Source organism: Cricetulus griseus, chromosome 7 (genome assembly GCF_003668045.3).
Source record: "Cricetulus griseus strain 17A/GY chromosome 7, alternate assembly CriGri-PICRH-1.0, whole genome shotgun sequence".
Taxonomy (NCBI): Eukaryota; Metazoa; Chordata; class Mammalia; order Rodentia; family Cricetidae; genus Cricetulus; species Cricetulus griseus.
The window spans coordinates 43,202,507-43,224,414 of record NC_048600.1 but is presented as its reverse complement, the minus strand read 5'-3'; the positions used below and the strand labels follow the sequence as shown (position 1 = coordinate 43,224,414).

General features: G+C 51.7%; 4 protein-coding genes across 6 annotated transcripts; 2 read left to right on the top strand and 2 right to left on the bottom strand.

The window, feature by feature from the left end:
* The first annotated feature begins 12,300 nt into the window (after positions 1-12,300).
* Cldn9 (claudin 9) lies at positions 12,301-12,954 on the top strand. Its single transcript, XM_035448293.1, has one exon. It carries the CDS (start codon positions 12,301-12,303, stop codon positions 12,952-12,954), a length of 654 nt encoding a protein of 217 aa, XP_035304184.1.
* Positions 12,955-13,580: 626 nt separating this feature from the next.
* On the bottom strand, positions 13,581-17,447 carry Cldn6 (claudin 6). 2 transcript variants are annotated; one of them, XM_027424870.2, is made up of 3 exons: positions 16,644-17,447; positions 16,387-16,458; positions 13,581-14,918 (listed from the first exon to the last, which is right to left on the bottom strand). In XM_027424870.2, exon 3 carries the CDS (start codon positions 14,900-14,902, stop codon positions 14,237-14,239), a length of 666 nt encoding a protein of 221 aa, XP_027280671.1. In that variant the 5' UTR covers positions 14,903-14,918; positions 16,387-16,458; positions 16,644-17,447; the 3' UTR covers positions 13,581-14,236. The 2 variants fall into 2 exon arrangements, with proteins under 2 accessions (XP_027280671.1, XP_027280672.1); XM_027424871.2 differs by lacking the exon at positions 16,387-16,458.
* Positions 17,448-18,243: 796 nt separating this feature from the next.
* Positions 18,244-20,150, top strand: Tnfrsf12a (TNF receptor superfamily member 12A). The gene is made up of 4 exons (XM_027424867.2): positions 18,244-18,401; positions 19,100-19,204; positions 19,429-19,563; positions 19,656-20,150. The coding sequence occupies exons 1-4, from the start codon at positions 18,308-18,310 to the stop codon at positions 19,709-19,711; spliced, it is 390 nt and encodes a 129-aa protein (XP_027280668.1). The 5' UTR covers positions 18,244-18,307; the 3' UTR covers positions 19,712-20,150.
* Positions 20,151-20,462: 312 nt separating this feature from the next.
* Positions 20,463-21,713, bottom strand: Hcfc1r1 (host cell factor C1 regulator 1). 2 transcript variants are annotated; one of them, XM_027424869.2, is made up of 3 exons: positions 21,581-21,713; positions 21,005-21,133; positions 20,463-20,793 (listed from the first exon to the last, which is right to left on the bottom strand). In XM_027424869.2, the coding sequence occupies exons 1-3, from the start codon at positions 21,664-21,666 to the stop codon at positions 20,658-20,660; spliced, it is 351 nt and encodes a 116-aa protein (XP_027280670.1). In that variant the 5' UTR covers positions 21,667-21,713; the 3' UTR covers positions 20,463-20,657. The 2 variants fall into 2 exon arrangements, with proteins under 2 accessions (XP_027280670.1, XP_027280669.1); XM_027424868.2 differs by lacking the exon at positions 21,581-21,713 and adding an exon at positions 21,320-21,460.
* Positions 21,714-21,908: the final 195 nt, after the last annotated feature.

Below are 21,908 nucleotides of genomic sequence, written 5' to 3'. Positions count from 1 at the left end.
CTTTCTAGAGGACAAGAGCTCAATTCCTAGCACTCACTGTAATCCCAGGGGATCTGTCTCCCTCTTCTGGCCTCTTCTGGCCTCTAAGGGCACTGCATGCACATAGCTTACAGACATACGGGGCTGGAGAGATGGCTCAGGGGTTAAGAGCACCGACTATTCTTCCAGAGGTTCTGAGTTCAATTCCCAGCAACCACATGGTGAGTCACAACCATCTGTAGTGTGATCTGGTGCCCTCTTCTGGCACACACTGTATACATGATAAATAAATCTTAAAAAAAAGGATACAGAATACATTCAAGCAAAACACCAATATTAATTAAAATTTAAAAATAAAAGTCTCCTGGTTTCTAGTTTAATTTACTATTATTCTGTATGTGTATGATTTGTGTGTGATGTTGTGTGGATGCATATCAGAGTGGGGGCCAGACGACAATTTTTTAAAACATTTATTTATTTACTCATATTTTATGTGCATTAGTGTTTTATCTGCATGTACAGATCTGTGAGAGTGTCAAAGTCCCTGGAATTGAAGTTACAGACAGTTGTCAGTGGCCATATAGGTGCTGGGAATTGAACCTTGGTCCTTTGGAGGAGCAGTCAGTGCTCTTAACCACTGAGCCAAATCTCCAGCCCCAAAGCTAAAGCTAAGTGTTCTTTTTTTGTTTGTTTGTTTGTTTGTTTTTCGAGACAGGGTTTCTCTGTGTAGCTTTGGAGCCTATCCTGGCATTCACTCTGTAGACCAGGCTGGCCTGGAACTCACAGAGATCCACCTGCCTCTGCCTCCCAAGTGCTGGGATTAAAGGTGTGCACCACCAACGCCTGGTGTGGTGGTTTATGCCTCTAATCCCACCATTTGGGAGGTAGTTCTCTCCTCCTACTGTGGGTTCCCGGTCTTAAAGTCAGGCTTATGTGGTGAGCACTTTTGCCTGCCAAGCCATTTCACCAGGCGTTCTGAGACAGGATCTTATGATCAGGGATATAGCTCAGTCACAGAGTACAAGTGTGGATTCAGGCCCCAGAATAAAAAATAAATAAATAAATAAATAAATAAATAAATAAATAAATAAATAAATAAATCCCCTCAATGAAAAATACCTTCTAAAGCTGGGAGTTGGTGTCGTGCGCCTTTAGTCCCAGTACTCGGGAGGCAGAAGCAGGCGGATCTCTGTGAATTTAAGACCAGCCTGGCCTACAAGAGCTGGTTCCAGGACAGCCTCCAAAGCCACAGAGAAACCCTGTCTTGAAAAACCAAAAAGAAAGAAAGAAAGAAAATGAAAAATACCTTCTACTTGAGTCTACAGATTTCTAAATGCTGAAAGGGCACAGATCCTACAAACAATACCTTCATAAGCAGTTAAGGCTTCTTGGAAATCTTATTCTTCCAGATTTTTTTTAAAAACTATAATTTTTAAAGTCAGTCACAAAAGCCGGGCGTTGGTGGTGCATGCCTTTAATCCCAGCACTCGGGAGGCAGAGGCAGGCGGATCTCTGTGAGTTCGAGACCAGCCTGGTCTACAAGAGCTAGTTCCAGGACAGCCTCCAAAGCCACAGAGAAACCTTGTCTCGGGGGAAAAAAAAAAAGTCAGTCACTCATCCTCATCCCACGTTACCTCATGCTACTGGGTGTCTTCATTTCTACCTCTTGGAGCTGCAAATGTGGACACAGTGGCCTCCAAAGAAGGGTCCAGAATAGAAGTTAAGAAACTGAGCCCTAGCCAGGCACTGGTGGCGCACGCCTTTAATCCCAGCACTCGGGAGGCAGAGGCAGGCAGATCTCCGTGAGTTCGAAGTCAGTCTGATCTACAGCGAGAGTTCCAGGACAGCCAGGGCTTTTACACAGAAAATCCCTATATGGGAAAACCAAAAGGAAAAAAAAGAAATTGAGCCTGACCTCAAATAATTATCTCCCAGACCCTCCTCTCATCACACTGTGTGCTCCACTTCACAAGGCTTTTCTCCTTACAGTGAGCCGACACCACCTACTCCCAGTGGAAGCTCTCAGTGCGGAAAACAGATGATACCCCATATTCCCATGCTGGAGATGGAGTCCAGGGCCTCAAACACATTAGGAAAGTATTCTGTCACAGCCACACCCCCAGGCCATCCATGTCATTAGCCCTAGAATCTTCTGATGCTACTAATTAGTCTAATTCTTCTATATACCAATTTCAATTTTTCCTTTTTGCTTTTGTTTTGTTTTGTTTTTCTAGACAGGTTTCTCAGTGTAGCCCTGGCTGTCTTAGACTTGCTCTGTAGACCAGGCTGGCCTTGAACTCACATAGATCTACCTTCCTTCGGCCTCCCAAGTGCTGAGACTAAAGGCATGTTCCTCCACCACCCAGCTCCAAATCACCCTTCCTTTCTTTCTTTCCTTCTTTCCTTCTTTCTTCCTTTCAAGACAGGGTTTCTCTGTGTAACATTCCTGGCTGTTTTGGAATTCACTTTGTAGACCAGGTTGTCCTTGAACTCACAGAGATTTCCCTGCTTCTGACTCCAAGTGCTGGGATTAAAGGTGTGCAACACTACTGCCTGACATCCAAATTTCTCTTAATTTTTAAAATCTTATTTTATATGTGTTGAGGGTTTCACCCACATGTATGTATGTTGGAGGAGGGCACTTGATTCCCTAGAACTGAAGTTATAGGGATTATGAGACAGCCTATAGGTGCTGGGAATCAAACCCTGGTCCTCTGCAAGAGAAACAAGTGCTCTTAGCCACTGAACCATCTACCAAGTGTCCTCCAATACCAATTTTGAAGGTATTTTCCTCCTCTTTACAAATATTTATTTATTTATAATGTATACAGTGTTCTGCCTTCATGTATGCCTGCAGGCCAGAAGAGGGCGCCAGATCTCATTACAGATGGTTGTGAGCCACCATGTGGTTCCTGGGAATTGTACTCATAGGACCTCTGGAAGAACAGAGGTCTTAACCTCCGAGCCATCTCTCCAGCCCCTTTTTCTTCTTTCTCTTTCTTTTGTTGTTTCATTTCTTTTTGAGGCAGACTGTCAGGTAGTCCAAGGTAGCCTGAAACTTGCCTGGTGGCTGAGTCTGGCCTTGATCTCCTGATCCTCCTGCAGCAACCTCCCAAATGCTCTGAGTATATTACAGGCTTGGGCCACTGTTTGTTTGTTTGTTTGTTTGTTTTCCAGAGTCCCACCTGTTTGTCATTCACAATTATTGGGAATTTTATCATATATACTGCATATTACCAGCAACCCCTCCCCCATCTCATCTACCTCAGACTAGTCTTGAATTTGGCCAGGTGCTTGAGAATGTTCTTGAGCATCTTCCTGATCTTCCTGCCTCCATCTCCCCTGAGTTCTGATATTAGAGACATTACATCTGATTTATGTGGGGCTGAAGACTGGACTCAGGGGTCCATGCATGCTACAGAAGCATTCTACCAACTGAGCTGTATACTCAACACAAAACATTGAGTAAGAGTACTTTTCTTATTTATTTTGTGTGCCCATGTGTATGTGCGTGCGTGTGCGTGCGTGTGCGTGCGTGCGTGCGTGCGTGTGTGCGTGTGTGTGTGTGTGTGTGTGTGTTCCTGCCACGGATTTGTCGGTCCGAGGACAGCTAGTAGGAATTGTTCCTTTCCTTCCACTACGTGAGACTCCGAATTGAACTACAGTCAATCAGGCTTGGAGACAACCAGCTTCATCCACTGGGTCATCTCACGGCCCCAAACTTGGTTTTTGCAATTATGATAGTCCTATAACTAGAATGAATGGGTCGTGGTCTGTAATCCCAGAAGTAGGGGGATCACGAATAGGATGCCATTTGAGCTACGTCTCAAAAAAGAAAAATATAATGAAAATATGCATCACTCCAGAGTCACCATTGATAAATAGCAACAATTGCTGTGACACATTCTATACGGAGGGCCTAGAGATTGCAGCCTCTCAGAGCATCATTGGACCAGGAGGGGGCGCCCAGGGCACGTATGCACCTCGAAGGATAGCGGGAGGCAAAGGAGGCTCCGCGGGACACGGTGATTGGTCGGGGTGTCCAGGCAGTAAGCGCACCAGCTTGTGTTTGGCTGGAACGCGTGGCAGACGACTCTAATTGGCTGGGCGGGCGACCTCAGCGGGCTCGTGGCCCTGGCTCCCAGGCTGTGGGCATCGCGCACTGGTCTCCGGGGTGGCAGCGGCGGCCAAGCTGGCGGCGCGGTGGCCCCGCTCCCGCTCGCACCCGCGGCGCGACCGCGGCCGCGTGCACTCTCGGCTGAGCCGGGCCCGCGCGTCCCTGCCGCCCACCCCACCGCCCGCATCGTCCCTGCCGCACCCTCCGCTGCCCGGCTTGCCTCCGGGCTTGAGCTCAGCACCGCCGCCACCCTCGGCTCTCGCTCTGGCCGAGCTGCCGCCGCTGCCCGCACTCCCGCTGCGCCCGGAGCTGCTGGCGCCCTGGGGCCCCGGGGTCCACCTGGCGCTGCCGGAGTTGCCGCCCGAGGTCTGCGCGCCGCGCCCTCCCGCAGCCGCGCTCGCCCTGCAGGACCTGCCGCGCCTGCCCGCGCCCGCCGCCGCCTGCGCACCTGCCGCTGCGCCGCTTCCCGAGGCAGCTGTCGCAGCCATCCCGGGGCCCGTGGGCGCTCGGGCCGCCCCCGCTGCTCGCCGAACCTCCCCCGCAGCCGCTGCCACCGCTGCCCGCGCGGCCCTCACCCTTCACCCTGCTGGCGCCGCCACTGCCCCGTGAGCCCTGGCCGCTCCCGGTCTTTCCCCCGCCGCTGCCGCCCCCACCCCCGCCGCCCTACTTCTTCCTGTCGCCACCCTGCTGATCACCTGGCTCCGCTGGGCTACAAGTGGGTGAGTCCGTGCCTGGACACCGGCAGGTTCGGAAGACCGGGCCAGACCTCGGCTGGGGAACCAAAGAAGAGTGCCAGGACTGCAACCAAGGCTCGGGAAGGAAGAAGTAAGACTCAGTTCAAGATGAGGGACTGGTGACACACGTCTGTAACCCCAACACTAGGGTATCCCTAGTGTTAAGCAGGGGCGGGGGGAGATCACGAGTTAAAGGTCAGCCTTTGTTACTTAGTGAGACCCTGTCTCAAAACACTTAAACAAAAATTAGGGACTTTTACCGCGCCTTCCCCCAGCCTCCAGTCTTGCGGTGTCTCCGTGGGATATTTGAGAATGTAACTCTTCTAAGTGTTGATAAAACTAGCCGTTGCCTTAGGACTTCAGATCTACCCACATCTACCCACACACATGGAAAAAACCCGAGTCAAAGGGATGACAACAAAAGTTTGATTCTTTTGTTTGTTTTGGTGCTGGCTGCCCTTGAACTCAGCTATACAATTATTCTGTCAGCAGGTTTAATAGTCCGGAGCTACCAAGTTGGGCTTTGAGAACAAACATTTCAGATGCTGCAGCCTGTATCCAGAATGGCCCCTGTCCCTTTTCCAGGGTGTGTGTGTGTGTGTGTGTGTGTGTGTGTCTTCCTCACCTTTGGAAACTCCGAAGCCTTATGAGTCAAACTTCTGACTGAAATAAATCCAAGAGTCTCCCTAACCCCAAGTGGTGGTGGTGGACGATTGAAACTGGGCAGGAGGATCAAGAGCAATGGCTGTGGAGTTATCCACACCGGGAGAAGAGAGCTAGCTCCAGGTGGAGTCCTGAGTAGAAGAAACTCCTTTCTCCCGATTTTCAGGCCTCTCACACCCACACTGGTTTCTGTGCAGCCAGTACACTTAATAAAAAGTTCTCTTTGTTCCACAGGTAGCCTGGGCTCAGGTAACCAAGTGGATGGCAAACCTCTTCAGTCACTCAGGAGTGGTATCAGGAAGCCAGCCTTGACTGTAGGGGACCTCTGAGAGCTCAGGTCCATCAGCAAGAGGATCAATTAGTAACAAGCTATGCAAACTAAGTGGCCTGGAACAATAGGAGTTTGTTCTCTTAACAGTGCTGGTGGCCAGAGGCCTAACAAAGGACTGGCAGTATCAAAAGCAGCTAGAGACCAGGTCTGTCTCTTTGCCTTGCTTCAGCAGGGCCTGGCTGGTCCTCGGGTGCTAGCAAAGGACTTTCTTTGCCTCAGCTTCTAAGGACATCTATCATTGCCTTTCCAAGTTGACTTCCTATTGAGATCATTCATTAAATCATGTTTGCAAAGATACTTTTTATCAGCTAGATATGTTGGTAGCATGTGCCTTTAACAGAGCACTTGGGAGGCAGAGGCAAGTAGATTTCTGAGTTGGAGGCCAGTCTGGTCTACAGAGTGAGTTCCAAGCTAGCCAGAATTATATAGTGAGACCTTTCAAAAAGCAAACAAAAGACACTTTTATCACATGAGGTCACACTCCCAAGTTTCATTACCATCCAGTTCATACAAGCTAAGCCATCTCCGTAGTCCAGTCTACCTTTGAACTTGGAGTCTGACTGCTTCTGCTGCCCAAGTAGCTGCATAGCAGGATTGTGCTACCAAGCCTGGCTTAGGCCATGGCCCACCTTCCTATCCATCTTCCCAAAATTTACCTAAGCCCTGTCCTTCACTAACTTGGGGGCCTTGAGTAGTCTGAGAGCCCATGGTCAGCTGCTGACACTAACATTGGTACAGGAAGATAGTCTGCCTGCTTTCCATAGTGACTATCTCTCTGCTTCCTTGTGTTCCTGAGCTTGCCGCCTTCCATTTTCATGTTCCCCAGCTCTCTTCTCTCTGCTCAGAAGCAAAAATATCAGGAGGGACAGTGAATGTATCTTTTAAAGATAACTCTTGGGGCCTGCCAGTGGTGGCACACACCTTAATTCAAGCACTCGGGAAGCAGAAGTGGTTGGATCTCTGTGAGTTCCACCTGGTCCACAAAGGGAGATCCCAGACAGCCAGAGTGGTTACACAGAGAAACCCTGACTTGGAGATGGGGGTAGGGGTGGGTTGGGGGGCAGGGGTATAACTCTTCTGCGAGACGGGCGAGCCAAGTTTGAGAGCCACCTACTGCTTCGGGTTGAAAGCTGATCAAAACTGATAATAAAGTTAATTGTTACCCAGTCCATGGTTGTGGCCTATCCAGGTGTACAAGTGAAACTACCTTTATGCTCTTGACAGAATACTTTTGTCTGAGACCTCATGGGGGATGAGAGCCTGGGCTGCTGCTCTTGAAGGCTTTCCACACTAGGGATCCAAACACTGAGCCTGTGGCTTCCCCACAAAGTCAAGTACATACACACATATGTATGCATGCATATGAGACAGAGGTTCTGTCCAGAGAATGGACAGGTCTTAGGCACCTCCCCAGGGGTATAAGGGAGGCTCAGCAGAGGAAAGGAGCTGCCTCACAGTCCGCCACCTCCTGCTGATAGATGGGTTCTCAGAGGCCTGCTGGCCTGACCTGCTGAGAGAGCGGCAGACTCTCTCAGCAGGTCTTTGCTTCAGGCCTCTTCTGTGGCCTGTGTGTATGCACAGACTAGATTTTTAGTGCTCTGGTTGTGTTTCTTATCTGTAGTAATTGATTAGTGAGCTGCTGAGATGGGGGTGGAAGGGTCTTCAGTCTTTACCAGCAGTCATTGAAGGCTCAGAGCTAAGGGGCTGGCTCCTCTGCCTATAAAGCCAGGTTTATAGGCTCCTTTAGACTTAATAAGATAGTAGCCTAAGGTCCCCTTTGAAGAGAGCAAATTGACCCATTTAGGCCACATTCATGTAAATTCAATCCTGGTTTGTACTGCCCTCCAGAGCCTACTGGCTCCTGATGCACTCAGCCTGGACAAAGAATGTTGTTTAGTTACTTTAGTTGGTGGAGCGCTGGGGCACACCTCTGTTTCCTCTAGCAGTTAGAGCATTGGGGAAAATTCCTCATATCCTTCCTAGTCTGCGGAGGTGGGGGGTAGGGATTCTGGAGAACTTGTTAAAATCTCGCTGAGATGGTAACTGCTCAAGGGGGGCCCTACCTCTCCATATCAATGACACTACATTCCAGTCCATAGGTCCAGACTTTAACCCTTTTTTTCCCAAGAAGATAACCTAATGGAAATCCAGGGCCACCCAGGTAGCCTCCAGGAAAGTCAAGGGCTTCCTTGTAAGCAGATCTTTGCAGCCTGGCCTAGAGTACCCCAAAGAGCAGTGCCCAGTCCTTCAGGCTTCTGGAATGATGTGGGGGTTCCTCCTCACATTTAGTCTCCCCCAGATCTGAGTGGAGCTTATATTAAAAAGGAACAGCAGGAGACTTGCTACCTGAGCCACTTGAGGACCAGTTAAACCACAATTGGTCACTGGTGATAGTCCATGTTGCAAATCACTCCCTGTGGTTGTTGAGTCCGTGGCAGTGTGGGTGCTTCCTGCTATGATCCCAGGTAGAGGATAGGGAGCTCCCACACTTTGGGGCCACAGAAGAATTGGGGATCTTTTGGCCTCTGCCCCCTGAGAATACTTACTGTTTTTTGTTTCTTTTCTTTTTTGTTGTTTTGTTTTTGTTTGTTTTCCAGACAAGAGTTTCTCTGTAATAACACTGGCTGTCCAGGAATTCAGTTTGTTGACCAGGCTGTCCTTGAACTCACAGATATCTGTCTGCCTCAGGCTTGCGCTGCCACCGCCCAGGTGACAATGCTAAATCTACTGGGTTGTGTGCTATCACACACACCTGTGCCAGGGGTGGGGGTGGGGATGGTATAGGTCTATCTGCAGCAATGGTGGGCTACCTGGAAAAGCTTTCCATAGGTTAACCAACTCTCCCAATCTTGGATGCAGAACTCAGTCCTCCAAACTCAAAATATTCAGGGCCAACCAGGGTGAGTTGGCCTTCAACACCCTAAGGCAGAGGACTTTATCTGCTCCTGGGGAAGGCAATCCAGGCTTGAGGCTGCAGAGGATGGAGTTGATGGCCCCTAGACCCAGGCTTGCCCCAGTCTTAGACACCTAACCTAACCTGCGTGACCAGATTCCTAGAGGCCCCCGGAAGGCTTCAGAAGGGGCCTCTAGGCAGGCTGAGCTCTATTGGCCCTCCTTTGCAGCCACTCCCTCCTAACATGCTGTGAAATCCATGCCCCAGGAGGCAGATGAGCTGGACAGATCTCACCCCATCAGCAAAGTACTGGAAACTGACCACTGATCTGAAGAAGTTCCTAGTTCTAACTTGGAAACTGCAGAAAAGCCATCTCCATTGGCCATCAGAATGAGTCAGTGTGTAAAAATGTACTTCCCAACAAGCTTGATAATCTGAGTTTAATTTCTGGGCCCTGTGTAGAGGAAGGAGAGTAGCACCAATTGCTGCAAAGTTGTTATCTGACCTCCTTACTGTGCAGTGACACACAGTACACACAAATAAGTAAAATTTAGTAAGACTATCAGCTTGAAGGCTGGAAAGAGTTCTGAGTGCATACTGCTCTTCCAGAGAACCAGAGTTTTGTTCCCAGCATGAATGTTGATTGGCTCACAACCATCTGTAATTCCAGTCCCAGGGATCTGATGCCTCTGGCTTCTGCAGGTACCTGCACTCATGTACGAACCACAATACTCCTTCCCCAAAGTTAAGGAAAAAAAAAATTTTTTTTTTTGGTTTTTTGAGACAGGGTTTCTCTGTTTAGCCCTGGCTGTCCTGGAACTTGCTCTGTAGACTAGGCTGGCCTTGAACTCAGAGATTCACCTGCCTCTGCCTCAGGAGTGCTGGGATTAAAGGCAGGCACCACCACACAGGGCAGAAAAGAGACATCTAATACTCTGGGGTCTGAGAAGCCTTCTCATCAGGGAGTGGTAGTGTTCCACTTTCATACCAGGTGACTAGCACTGGCTTCCATCTAGTTATTTGGTGGGAGAGCAAACTTCTCTTCCAAAAGAAGTATTCAGGCATCTGTACTGGCCTGCCCTTGGGGTTTTGACAGGATACACTCAGTTGCAGCCACTAAGAGCCTGTGCACATTCACTATCTTCCCTTTTAAAGGGGCCCTGCCCACCTCCTATCTTTTTCTCTTTCTCCTTCCCTCTCTCTTTCTCTTCCACCACTCTTGTCCCCAAAGATCGGTCTCTGCCTCCCCTTTTTATCCCTTCTCTGTCTCCCCTTCTCTCTCTTCCAATAAACCAATTATGTGATCCTGTTGTATGGCATGACTTCTCTTCACGGTGTTTTAAAAATTACAACAGTGCTAAAATCTACACCTAGAAATTATGAATACACCACACCCCTGGGTTCTAATACCACCTTCATAGATACGGAGCATTGAGATGGCTCAGCTGGTAAAAGGTTCTTGCTACCAAACATCAGTACCAGAGTTCCATTTTTATGCCCCCAGAAAGAGAACTGACTTGATTCCTGCATGTTACTCTTTGGTTTGTTTGTTTGTTTTTGTTTTTTCGAGACAGGGTTTCTCTCTGTAGCCCTGGCTGTCCTGAAACTCACTCTGTAGACCAGGCTGGCCTTGAACTCACAGAGATCCACCTGCCTATGCCTCTGGGGTGCTGTGATTAAGGGCGTGTACCACCACTGGGGCTGGAGAGATTGTTTGGTGGTCAAGAGCACTATCTGTTCTTCTAGAAGTCCCAAGTTTGATTCTCAGTAACCACATGGTAGCTCTCAACCACCTGTAATGCTAGTTGCAGGGAATCTAATGCTCTCTTCTGGTCCCTGCAGGCATTAGGAACATGTGTTGTACAGGCAAAACACCTAGGGTTCGGGATGCTGGCCTGGCCTCTGACGGAGTCTTTTTTTTTTTTTTTTTTTTTTAATAGTCTTCAGAAGCTGAGCATGGTGGCACACACGTTTAATCTTAGGACTCAGGAGGCACAGGTAGGCAGATCTCTGTGAGTTCCATGCCAGCCAGGGCTATATAAAGGAACCCTGTCGAAAAATAAATACGTTAAATAAATAAATAAATAAATAAATGCCTCTGGAGTTCTTAGCCTCCAGGAGGGGATTGTTCATAACTTCCATGACTGCCCTGAAATATGCACATATTGTCAGGACTGTATCCCTTGTGGAATGCAGGCTCTTTAAGTTTTCTCAACTGAGTCTCTCTGGTTGGAAGAGGTTAGGACACCTCCCTGATCACCCTGGTAGGATCAGATTTTGAGCTGAAATCAGGCAGCACCTAGTGAATGGAGTCTCTAAGGGAATGGAAGTCGGGGCTCAGAGTCATTTTAATCCTCTGGCCCTTACCGCCTTTGCCCACCTCTGTGGTGTCTGGGCCTGTCTGGCAATGCATGTGACTATCAAAAAGAGCACCCTATCTCAGGGTCCCCCTTGTCTCTTCTTACCCCAGTCCTCTTTCTGTCCATCTCAACAACAGGCTCTTTATCACCAGACCGCTAGGGACCTTCAACAGCTCAGCTCAGGCCCGTAGTTTCGGCTGTGGGGGTGGGGTGGGAACACCTGAGCTGAGGTGGAAGTGTGTGCCTATGTGTGTGTTGGTGGGGGGGAGCTGTTTTCTAGGCCGTTGCCTTGGTAATGCCACCTGAGCTGGGCGCCAGGCACCTGTTGTCTGGGAAACTGTAGGCGGAGCCTCTCCCCTAGGAACTGCCAGGGCTATTGAGCTGAGACTGGAGACAGATCAGATTCCGAAGAGTCCTGAGAGGGTGGGGGATGGGGATGGGGTTATGTATGATGATGGATAATGGGGGCATACTTTCCCCACCATCACAAGAGTGAATTAGACAGGTGGCAGAGAGGGAGCAGGCTCAGGCTGAGAGCGCAATAGCCCATTTCTCTGTTTCAAGCCAATAAACTGACTCCTCTCGTCCCTTTTCTGTTTGTCCTGTCTTCCCAGAATTCCTTTGTCCCTGGGTTTCCACTTAGTCTTGGCACCCTACCCTAACCCTGAGGGCCCCCATCCTATCCCCTTTTCACCATTGCTCTGGTTCTGCTACCCAATGGCAGCCTCCAGGTCCCTTGCTGGGCTCCTCCCCTGTCCTAGGCCTTAAAACCCCGCCTGCAGCCAGCGCCCTCAGACGCCCCAGGTGGCACCTCACAGTTCTGTTTTGAGACAAGCTGCATACCAGCTGGGAGGACTTCAACCAAGAAAGGACGTGAGCAGTCAGAGAAGAACACGGCTGTTCCAAGTCCATGGCAGGTTTGGAGGGTCTGTGATGGGCCATAGGCTTCCCAGAGGATACAAGCAATCCCGTTGAGCAGGATCTAAGGACTTCTTTGTATTCAGTGAGTATCAGCTGTGTGAGGCCTATAGATTTGCGGTCTGTCCTGGCCTGAGAGCAACAGATCCATCTCCAAAGCATCGAGACCCACCCGCCGGGCGTTGGTGGGGCACGCCTTTAATCCCAGCACTCGGGAGGCAGAGGCGAGACCCACCCCGAACTCCGTGCTCCCAACCCCTTGAGTGCGTGATTCAGGCTAAAAGCTGAGAAGACCTGAGGAGCAGATGGCTTCAACTGGCCTTGAACTCCTTGGCATGACCCTGGCAGTGCTAGGCTGGCTAGGGACCCTGGTATCCTGTGCCCTGCCACTGTGGAAGGTGACTGCCTTCATCGGCAACAGCATCGTTGTGGCCCAGGTGGTATGGGAGGGGCTGTGGATGTCCTGTGTGGTCCAGAGCACTGGCCAGATGCAGTGCAAGGTGTACGACTCACTGCTGGCACTGCCCCAGGATCTGCAGGCTGCCAGAGCCCTCTGTGTTGTTGCCCTTCTGCTGGCTTTGCTGGGGCTGCTGGTGGCTATCACGGGTGCCCAGTGCACCACATGTGTGGAGGATGAAGGTGCCAAGGCCCGAATTGTGCTCACTGCAGGGGTCCTCCTCCTCCTCTCAGGCATCCTAGTGCTCATTCCTGTCTGCTGGACAGCCCATGCCATCATCCAGGATTTCTATAACCCTCTGGTGGCTGAAGCCCTCAAGAGAGAGCTGGGAGCCTCCCTCTACCTGGGCTGGGCAGCGGCTGCACTACTCATGCTGGGTGGAGGGCTGCTATGCTGTACGTGTCCCCCATCCCATTTCGAGCGGCCCCGTGGACCCAGGCTGGGCTACTCCATCCCTTCCCGTTCAGGTGCTTCAGGACTGGATAAGAGGGACTACGTGTGAGGCCGAGGCTTCCTCCAGAAGCTCGAACCTGCAGCTTTATGCCCAGGCATTGGGCTGCACCTTGCATCTCTTCATCGCCCTCATGTGCCAGGGAAGCTCACTTTGTTTGGTCGGGACCTGGCTGTAGGGGAATCTCAGCTGGTTTGTCCTGAGCCAGCTCTTTGCAGTGGTTGCAAACTTGAGAAAGCGCCAAAGCTATTGAGTACCCTGGCTCATCCCTGCCTCCCAGGGTGTTGCTGGTATTCCTGAACTGACTTACTCTCCTCTCTGTGGAGCTCTACTTTACCCCAGGAACCTGGGCTTCAGCCTCCTTACCTTCAAAACAAGGTGTGCACTGTGACCTAACAGCCTACAGATGGTCAAATTCAATCCAACCACAACCTGAATCCAAGCTGCTCAGTGCCCTACCCACTCCCCAACCTGACTGAGCTGGGAATAAAAGCACATGGTAACTGAGCTTCCTCTGATTTGTGAAAAGGAATGGGGGTGGGAGTGCCCCAGGTTCCAGTCAGCAAGCATGCTTGCTTAGACCACAGGGTCTGAGCCAGAAAGGTTTAGAATTGATTATGGAACTGCCAACTGCCTCTAGTTAGGCTTGTACCAAACACCAAGAGAGACATCAAAGGCACATTATAAAAATGTTTTATTTAGTAAAACATTGTGCGGGCAGGGAAATGTGCAAGGTTATAGAGAAATGGGGGTGGAGGGTCTACAGCACAGCTGGGACCTGATTTGGGGGAAGTACATGGTAACTTTGGTATTAGGATGCAGGGGCCAAAGGTGTTGGAAGATCTGGAGTAGAAAATTCTTTGGTAACTTATCACTTGTCCTTCCAGGACTAGGAACTCTTGGGACAGGCCATCTTGGGGATCACAAAGGTCAGATTCACAAGCAGTCTCAAAACAGTTTCCACAGAAGATGCCCAGAGTGAATAGAAACAAACCAAAAGTGTCACCCATCCTGATGCATAATCTAAGAGTGAGAATTGGCAACAGCAGAGTTACGTGGAATCTGGACTTAGGTTGAGACAGGGAAAACTAGAGCTGGAAATCAGTCAGGGCTCCATAATGAGATGCAACCAACCCTAGGGGCAGGGTATCATATAGCTCATGGGTAGAGAGTGCTTGCCTACCAAACGTGTAGGTCCCCAGGTTCAATACCCAGTACTGCAAAACAAAACCAAGGAACTAAACAACCCCAAACTACTAGGCATCATTTCTTGATGGCTCAGCTCAGGGTCCTAAGGTTCCCTGGCCAGTAGAGCCTCATTCGCTAGTGAGCATCACACATAATTCTTGGTGGGGTATTCAGAGGGTCCACGAGAGGCTGAATGTGGGGCAGATGTAGAATAGCGGGCCATGTAATGGGCAGGTCCCCGGGGCCCTCCAGAGGAGCAAGCACAGCACAGCAGCCCTCCACCCAGCAGCAAAAGGCCTGAGGCTGCCCAGCCTAGATAGAGGGAGGCTCCCAGCTCCCGCTTTTGAGCATCAGCTACCAAGGGGTTATAGAAGTCCTGGATGATGGAGTGGGCTGTCCAGCAGACAGGAATGAGGGTCAGGATGCCAGAGACGACAAAGATGATCCCAGAGATGAGCACCAGTCGAGACTTGGAATTCTTGTCTTCCACACAGGTAGTGCATTTGGCTCCTGCGAGGTAGACCAGCAAGCCAAGCAGGACAATAAGGAGAGTGATGACACAGAGGGCTCTTGCGGCTTGTAGGTCCTGGGGCAGTGCTAGTAGCGAGTCATACACCTTGCACTGCATCTGGCCAGTGCTCTGGACCACACAGGACATCCACAGCCCCTCCCATACCATCTGGGCCACAACAATGCTGTTGCCGATGAAAGCTGTCACCTTCCACATGGGCAGAGCGCAGGACACCAGGGCATTGACCCAGCCAAGCAGGGTCAGGACGATCCCCAAGATTTGCAGACCGGCAGAAGCCATGATGAAGTCAAGGGGGCTGTGTAGTGTGGGAAGAATGAAATAGTAGAGTGTTAAAATGTGGCAGGCCCCGATGTAACTTGCCAGCCGTGATAGGAACACAAAGCACCTTGAGACAGCTGGCTACTGTGTTCTGCAGTATGGGTTAGATACACTCTGTAGGCCAATCAAAAGCAAAATAAGCATTTAATTCTTCTCTAGTCTGTGAGAGGTAAAGCACAAAATCCTGTTTTTTTTTTCGTTCAGGTAACAGGAAATAGGACAAAGCTGAAGCATAGACTAGTCCAGTGACAGATGCTTTCTTTCTTTCTTTTTTTTTTAAGATTTTATTTATTTATTATATATATAACATTCTGTTTCCATGTATATCTGCACACCAGAAGAGGGCACCAGATCTCATAATGGATGGTTGTGAGCCACCATGTGGTTGCTGGGAATTGAACTCAGGACCTCTGGAAGAACAGTCAGTGCTTCTTAACCTCTGAGCCATCTCTCCAGCCCCCGACAGATGCTTTCTTTTACATTTATTTTATTTGAGACAGGGTCTTATGTAGCCCAGGCTTGAACTACTTTTAACTCCCGATGTAGCTGGGGCTGACCTTGAACTTCTGACCTTCCTGCTTCCACCTCCCTGAGTGCTGGGCTAACAGGCAGCATCTGCAACACCTTACCCAGATAATGCAGCACTGGTGATTGCAAACTCGGGGCTTCGTGCATGCCAGGCAAGCACTCTACAAACTGAGCTACATCCTCAGGTACATTTTCTCAGGTGAGCAAAGTGGCACAAAGAGGGAAAATGTCAGGGGTGTGATTTTGGAATGGTTGGGCTCTAGCCACAAGTTTCAGGTCCAACAGTATCAGTTCAGCACTCAGGTGAGATCTCAAGCCTCCTCCCACCACCCAAAGCTCAAATGGAACCCCCCAGCTCCGTTCCAGGTTCCATTTCAGGTGGATATAATTCCTTGAAATCCCAGGCCTAGCCCTCCCCCACACTCCAAGTATCTCTTTCCAATCCTTGGAAGTAGCTGGAGGCCCTACCAGGCCCAGCCCACCCTGGAGGGCAAGAGAGATGAGGAAAATCGCCCCAAAGCAGATTTTCTAGGTTACTAGCCGATTCTCGTCCAGCCTCTGCCTCTAAAGGTCAAGGTGCATGCCCTCAAGGATGCCAGCATTCTTTCGAATTTTAGACCAAAGGCCGAGCTACCTTTCCTCTCTTGACACAGCTTCCTAAGGAGCTAAAGACCCCAGTGCCTTCTGTGACAGACTGCACCTGTGTCGGTCACGTCGCGGTTCACATAGCTGGCACTAAGCGAGTCAGTTCTGCTCAGCGCCATGCTGTGGCTCCCCATTACCCTCGATTCTAAGGGTGCACCTTGCACCTAAAGAATGCCACAGACCCTTCCGACTCCTCCCAGTTGCAGTCTCACACAGGAGACAAGATCTGGAGAGACATTCGCTCCTTCTCATCTCTGTCCCTCTCCACTTACCGAGTGCTCACTCAGCTTTGTCCGAGGGCGTGCTGTCTGGCTCGGCCACCCGGGGCTGGTTGATTATTAGGCCTAGGAGTGAGCGACCAGGAGGGGCTTAATGGCGGCGGCGCCCGAAGCTGGGTGCAACTACTTCTTGCCTGGGGACCTGCGGACCCAGGTGGCTGCCACTAGGATCGAAGCACCAGTCTCTGCACAGGCCCGCATGCACCCTGCCACATCCCCACGCCCGCAATTCACACTTGCCCCAGGCTTACCTGCAAAAGTGACTGCAAAGATTCCCAAGTCGAAAGTAGGGACGAGGGCGGAGGCAAAGGGTCTTAAAGTCGCAGTGACGTCACTGGACCACCTCCCTCTGGGAGGGGCAGAGACCCCCGCCCGGACAGCAGCCAGAGTGCGTTTCTCAGCCCCTTAGTTGCTGGCGACTCCAGCGGCAACACCTGCTGCCTGCTGAGTTCAGAGACCTGAGCTGAGACTTGAGAATTCATTCAACTTTCCATAGCCCCAGTTTCTTACTTTGCGAATGGAGACAACTCTGCATGTAAGTCCTATGTAGGACCTATGTAAGCCCTCAGGTACAAATTAAAGGGCACATTACTTTTTTTGGGGGGAGCTGTCAAACTGCACACCTGTGGTCAGAAAACTGCTAGCAAAAGTAGGCTCTCTCGTCTAACACTCTGTAGCCCCGGGGAATCGAACGAACTCAGATTGCCAGGCTTGGCAGTAGGCATCCTTACCCCGCTGCCTGCTCGTTGTTTTTGTTATCCCCCGATACCCACAAGAAAGCAGCGAGTGTGTCCGGAAAGACGGCTCACCGGTTATGAGCCTTTCTGCTCTTCCAGGTGACCAAGTTTATTTGCGCCAGTTTATAACCACCTGTAATTCTATCTCTAGGAGATCCGTTGCCCCCTTCTGGACTCCAGGGACACTCATGCACACGTGACACACACACGTACACAAAAATTAAATCTTTTAAAAAATAATGTACCTTAGCCGGGCGTTGGTGGCGCACGCCTTTAATCCCAGCACTCGGGAGGCAGAGGCAGGTGGATCTCTGTGAGTTCGAGACCAGCCTGGTCTACAAGAGCTAGTTCCAGGACAGCCTCCAAAGCCACAGAGAAACCCTGTCTCGAAAAACAAAAAAAAAAAAAAAAAAAAAAAAAAATAATGTACCTTACCAGGAGTTGGTGGCGCACGCCTTTAATCCCAGTACTCGGGAGGCAGAGGCAGGCGGATCTCTGTGAGTTCGAGGCCAGCCTGGTCTACAAGAGCTAGTTCCAGGACAGCCTCCAAAGCCACAGGGAAACCCTGTCTCGAAAAACAAAAACAAAAACAAAACAAAAAGCAAGATTCTTTCTAACAAAACAAGCAAACGAAAGAAAATCTGGGTATGGTGGCGCTTGCCTGAAATCCTAGCACTTAGGAGGCTAAGACAGGAGAATTGTTTCGAGTTTGAGGCCAGCTTGGGATACAGTATGAGATCCTGTCTCAAAAAGTCAAAACCAAACAAAGCAAGCGAACATAAAGGCTGTGTGGGTATATAATAACTCAGTGCTTGCCTGGTGTATTCCATCCTCTGGTTTCCACCCCAGAAATGTAAAATAGTAAATAGATTATTTATTTGGACTTTTTTTTTTTTTTTGCAATTATGGCTTGTAGCTGATTTTCTCCGCTCCACGCCCTTGGGACTACCGCTCGCAGAGGGTGGGGCAGGGTAGACGTCCTCCGGGCGTTCTAGACATTTGGAGAGACTGTGCTGAATGAATGGCTCGTCAGAGGCCTGCTTTGGGCACCGCAAAGCAAAGGGCGGGCAGAGGCAAGGGCTCCGCCCCGGAAGGCGGGGGCGGGGGCGGGGCCCCGGCCCTGAGACTTGGCCCGCGGGTGGTGGGAACACACTGCTGTGGCCGCGGGACCGGCAATCATGGCTCCGGCTTGGCCGCAGCCTCTGCCGCAGATCCTCGTGTTGGGACTCGGGTTGGTGCTGATGCGCGCCGCGGCCGGGGAACAAGCACCAGGTATGCTTGACTCAGAGGACGGTGAAGCTCGGACTTTTGGGTGGCCAGGAGCGGAATTTGGGTGCCTGGAGATCTGAGTGGAACCGGGTAGACGTGCGGATCTACGATCCGTGGTCTTTAGGAAGCGTGTTCCAAGTGGGTAAGGTCTCAATCCACTCCAAGCTTTATCCACAATCCGAGCCTCGGTTTCGCTACCTGTCCAGTCAGGTGTGGGGTCTTCTGTCTCAAAAGTTCGAGCCAGAGTAGAGAGGGAAAGTAAACTTTGAGGGAAGAAGTTTTGTTTTGGGAGGGGGGCATGCCCTCACCCTGATCTGTAATGGGGTCTGAGCAGTCCCGATATCTAAGAATCGCGAAGGGGCACTGGGGTCTTTGCCCTCTATACCATGTGGGGGTGCCCCTTCCATTCGGTGACTTCAATGCCCAGTTATGCGGGAGGAGGGACTGGGGTCGGGCCCAGTGCCCAGGAGTGAGTCACACGCTGACGGCGTGGGGGGGGGCACCAACCCCCCAAGTCGCGCGCTACCCGACCCCCCCTCCCCGCACTGCCGTGTCTCGGTCAGGCGGTGCGGTCACCTGTGAGGAATGCGGGGGTGGGGGGGCGATGGTGACTCACGTTATTTGAGCCGACTGACCCTGACCTCAGCCCCCAGAATAGCCGCGCCCTGCCGTCAGCTTCTAACTTGCAGCCCCCTCCCCAGGCACCGCCCCATGCTCTAGCGGCAGCTCCTGGAGCGCGGATCTCGACAAGTGCATGGACTGCGCTTCTTGTCCAGCGCGACCGCACAGCGACTTCTGCTTGGGATGTGAGTGGGGGCGGGGCCGGTGGTCAGTGGATCCTAGAAGTGGGTAGAGGTTTGCTGGGGCGGAGAGGCGGGACTTGAATTTAAGATCTCGGAAATCAGGGAAAAAACTGACTGGGGAAAGGGCTTCTATCAGATTGGGGAACGCAGTGGGGCAAAGCTTGAGACCCCCTTGAGGGAGGACTGGCTTCCCAAGGGCGAAATCTGATTTGAGCCCTGGCCACTAGGCGCAGCAGCACCTCCTGCCCCCTTCAGACTGCTCTGGCCCATTCTGGGAGGTGCTCTTAGTCTGGCCTTGGTTTTGGCGCTGCTTTCTGGTTTCCTGGTCTGGAGACGGTGCCGACGGAGAGAAAAGTTTACTAGTAAGTAGCCTCTCCTCCCTCACTCTTCCCACCTTCCCCAACACTTCCCTAAATGTCCCCTAATCATGACAACCCCACTTCTTATTTTCCAGCCCCCATAGAGGAGACTGGTGGAGAGGGCTGCCCAGGTGTGGCACTGATCCAGTGAGGAGCACCCGCGCCGGTGCCCACTCATCGTCCATTCATTCATTCTGGAGCCAGCCTGGCCTTCCAGACAACCCCAGCCAGACTCTTCCAACCACAAGGGGGTGGGGTGAGGTGGTGATTCACCTCCCAGGACTGGGCTTAGGGTTCAGGGGAGCCTTCCAGGGTGTCTAGATTGCCCTGTCTCTGGTTCCAGGGCAGGGAGCCTCAAGCTGGGTCACAAAGCAACACACACTAAGGAACCGCAGCATTTGCACAAGGGGGTCTCCTGCTCTCCCCAAGTCCTGGAGACCTGGCTGACTTGAGGGGCAGACACACTAGGTCCCACCCACTCAGATGGGCTGAAATTCAATTACACTAAGTTTCAGCCCTGGGAGTGGGTCAGATTTAGGGACCTGTGCTTAACACTAAGGGGGCTGGCCCTCTGGGAGGGCTGGCCCTAATACACACACACCCATCCTCTAAAGGGGGGGGATATTTATTTGGGGGATAAAGTTTGAAGGGGTGGGAGAATTTATTAATAAAAGAATCTTTAACTTGAAATGGTTTGGAGTAAGGCCTGATCCCTATGGAGGGAGGGAGGGAGTCAGTCGGCCACTGCGGGGGCGGGGGGTGAGGCTCTGACTCACACATTCTCAATGCCTGGAGCCCAGCTTGCCAGGACCTGGCTTGCCCTCACCGTTTTCCAGGGAAGATTTTGAGGAGAAAGCCCCAGCATCCAGCACTCCACCCTCTCCAAATGCTGTTGAGAAACCTTCAATTGCTCAGAAATCTTTATTCACTAATGGGGTGATACTTTCCCCTTTCCAAGCTGCTGCCCCTCCCATTCAGGGTATCACTGAGCTTGATTATCATCTGTCCTGTTACAGGGGAAGGACCTCATCCTTTTCTGGGGGTTGCTGGTCTTTGTTGTCAGGAACAAGGTGAGGAGGGACACTGGCCATCAGCACTTAGAGCTCCATGATATCCCCAGCTGGGGATGCAGGGTAGTAGGGACTGGGAGTATCCCCCAGCCTCAGCAGTCTGAGGGCCTCAGGGATCAGGCTCCCGGGATAGCGCCAGAGAAGCAGCTCTGGGCAAGGGCTCCTGAAAGAAGAAGAGAGACAGTGAAAGTATGGGGCAGAGGCTGGCCTGGCAGAGCCACCTCCTACCAGGTCCAGATCCCCTGGAGCCAAAGATGGAAAACAGCACAGAAGTTGGCTAGAAGCTAAAAATAGCATGATGAGGCAGATCATGAGGAGGGGCTCTGAGGACCGAATGTGATTCTCTAGAAGGCCCTGCGAGGGGAGGTGCCTACCTGAGTGGTGGCAGGGCTTGGGGAAAAGTCACAGGGGGACTGCAGTAGGGGTGGTCATTATGTAGGCTGAGTCGGGAGAAGTGGGTGGCCATGTTCTCCTCAGACAGAAACTGCTTGTGCAAGGGTTCCCTGGGGGAAAGACCAGAGAGGAACAGAGGGTGGAGGCAAACTGATGAGGACCAAAGGTGACATCTAAGGAGACCCATCTGCCCCCAAACTTAATGCTCCTCCAGGGGTTTCCGTGCTCATGGGCACAGCTCCTAGGAGAGGGGAGCTGGGAAATAGAGCCAGGTGTAGCCCACCCTCTCTCTTTACCTGAGCTTGCAGAATAAGCCAGGATTCCAGAATCAGTCTTGTCTGTGTGGCCTAAGCCACTTTACTCTCTCAGGCCATCATCCACCAGGCTACCTCGGAAATCCTGACCGTGGCTTCCCAGTTCCAACACAAGCTCAAACACCACGGTTTCCTGTACCACCTTGCCTCTCTTCCCAGGATCACCCTACTGACCGGCCCTGGGCCCCCAGCCAAAGCTCTTGCCCTCCGTTAGTCCGGCCCACGCAGGGGCCGCTTACGCACCTAGCGTCCAGGCCGCGAGTCACCCCAGTGGTGGCCCGTGGATCACGATTTGGAGGGCCTCGCTCCAGGGGCTGTTGTAGGATCATTACGGTCCGGGGTCCTGCAGATAGAGGGGTGGGATCCAGGCGGCAGAGGCGGAGCCTTTGAGGGCGTGGTACAACGCGAGGGGCGGGGCTACCGGCGTGCTCACTGGAGACGTTCGACGCAGGCGCGGAAGGCGAGCACCGCGAGGTTAGAAGGCGGGACAGGTCGGCGGGGTGGGGGAGGGGATTCGGTGTAGCTGGGCAGTCCTGGACGCTACTTAGCGTAAGGGTGCTTCGCAGAGTTC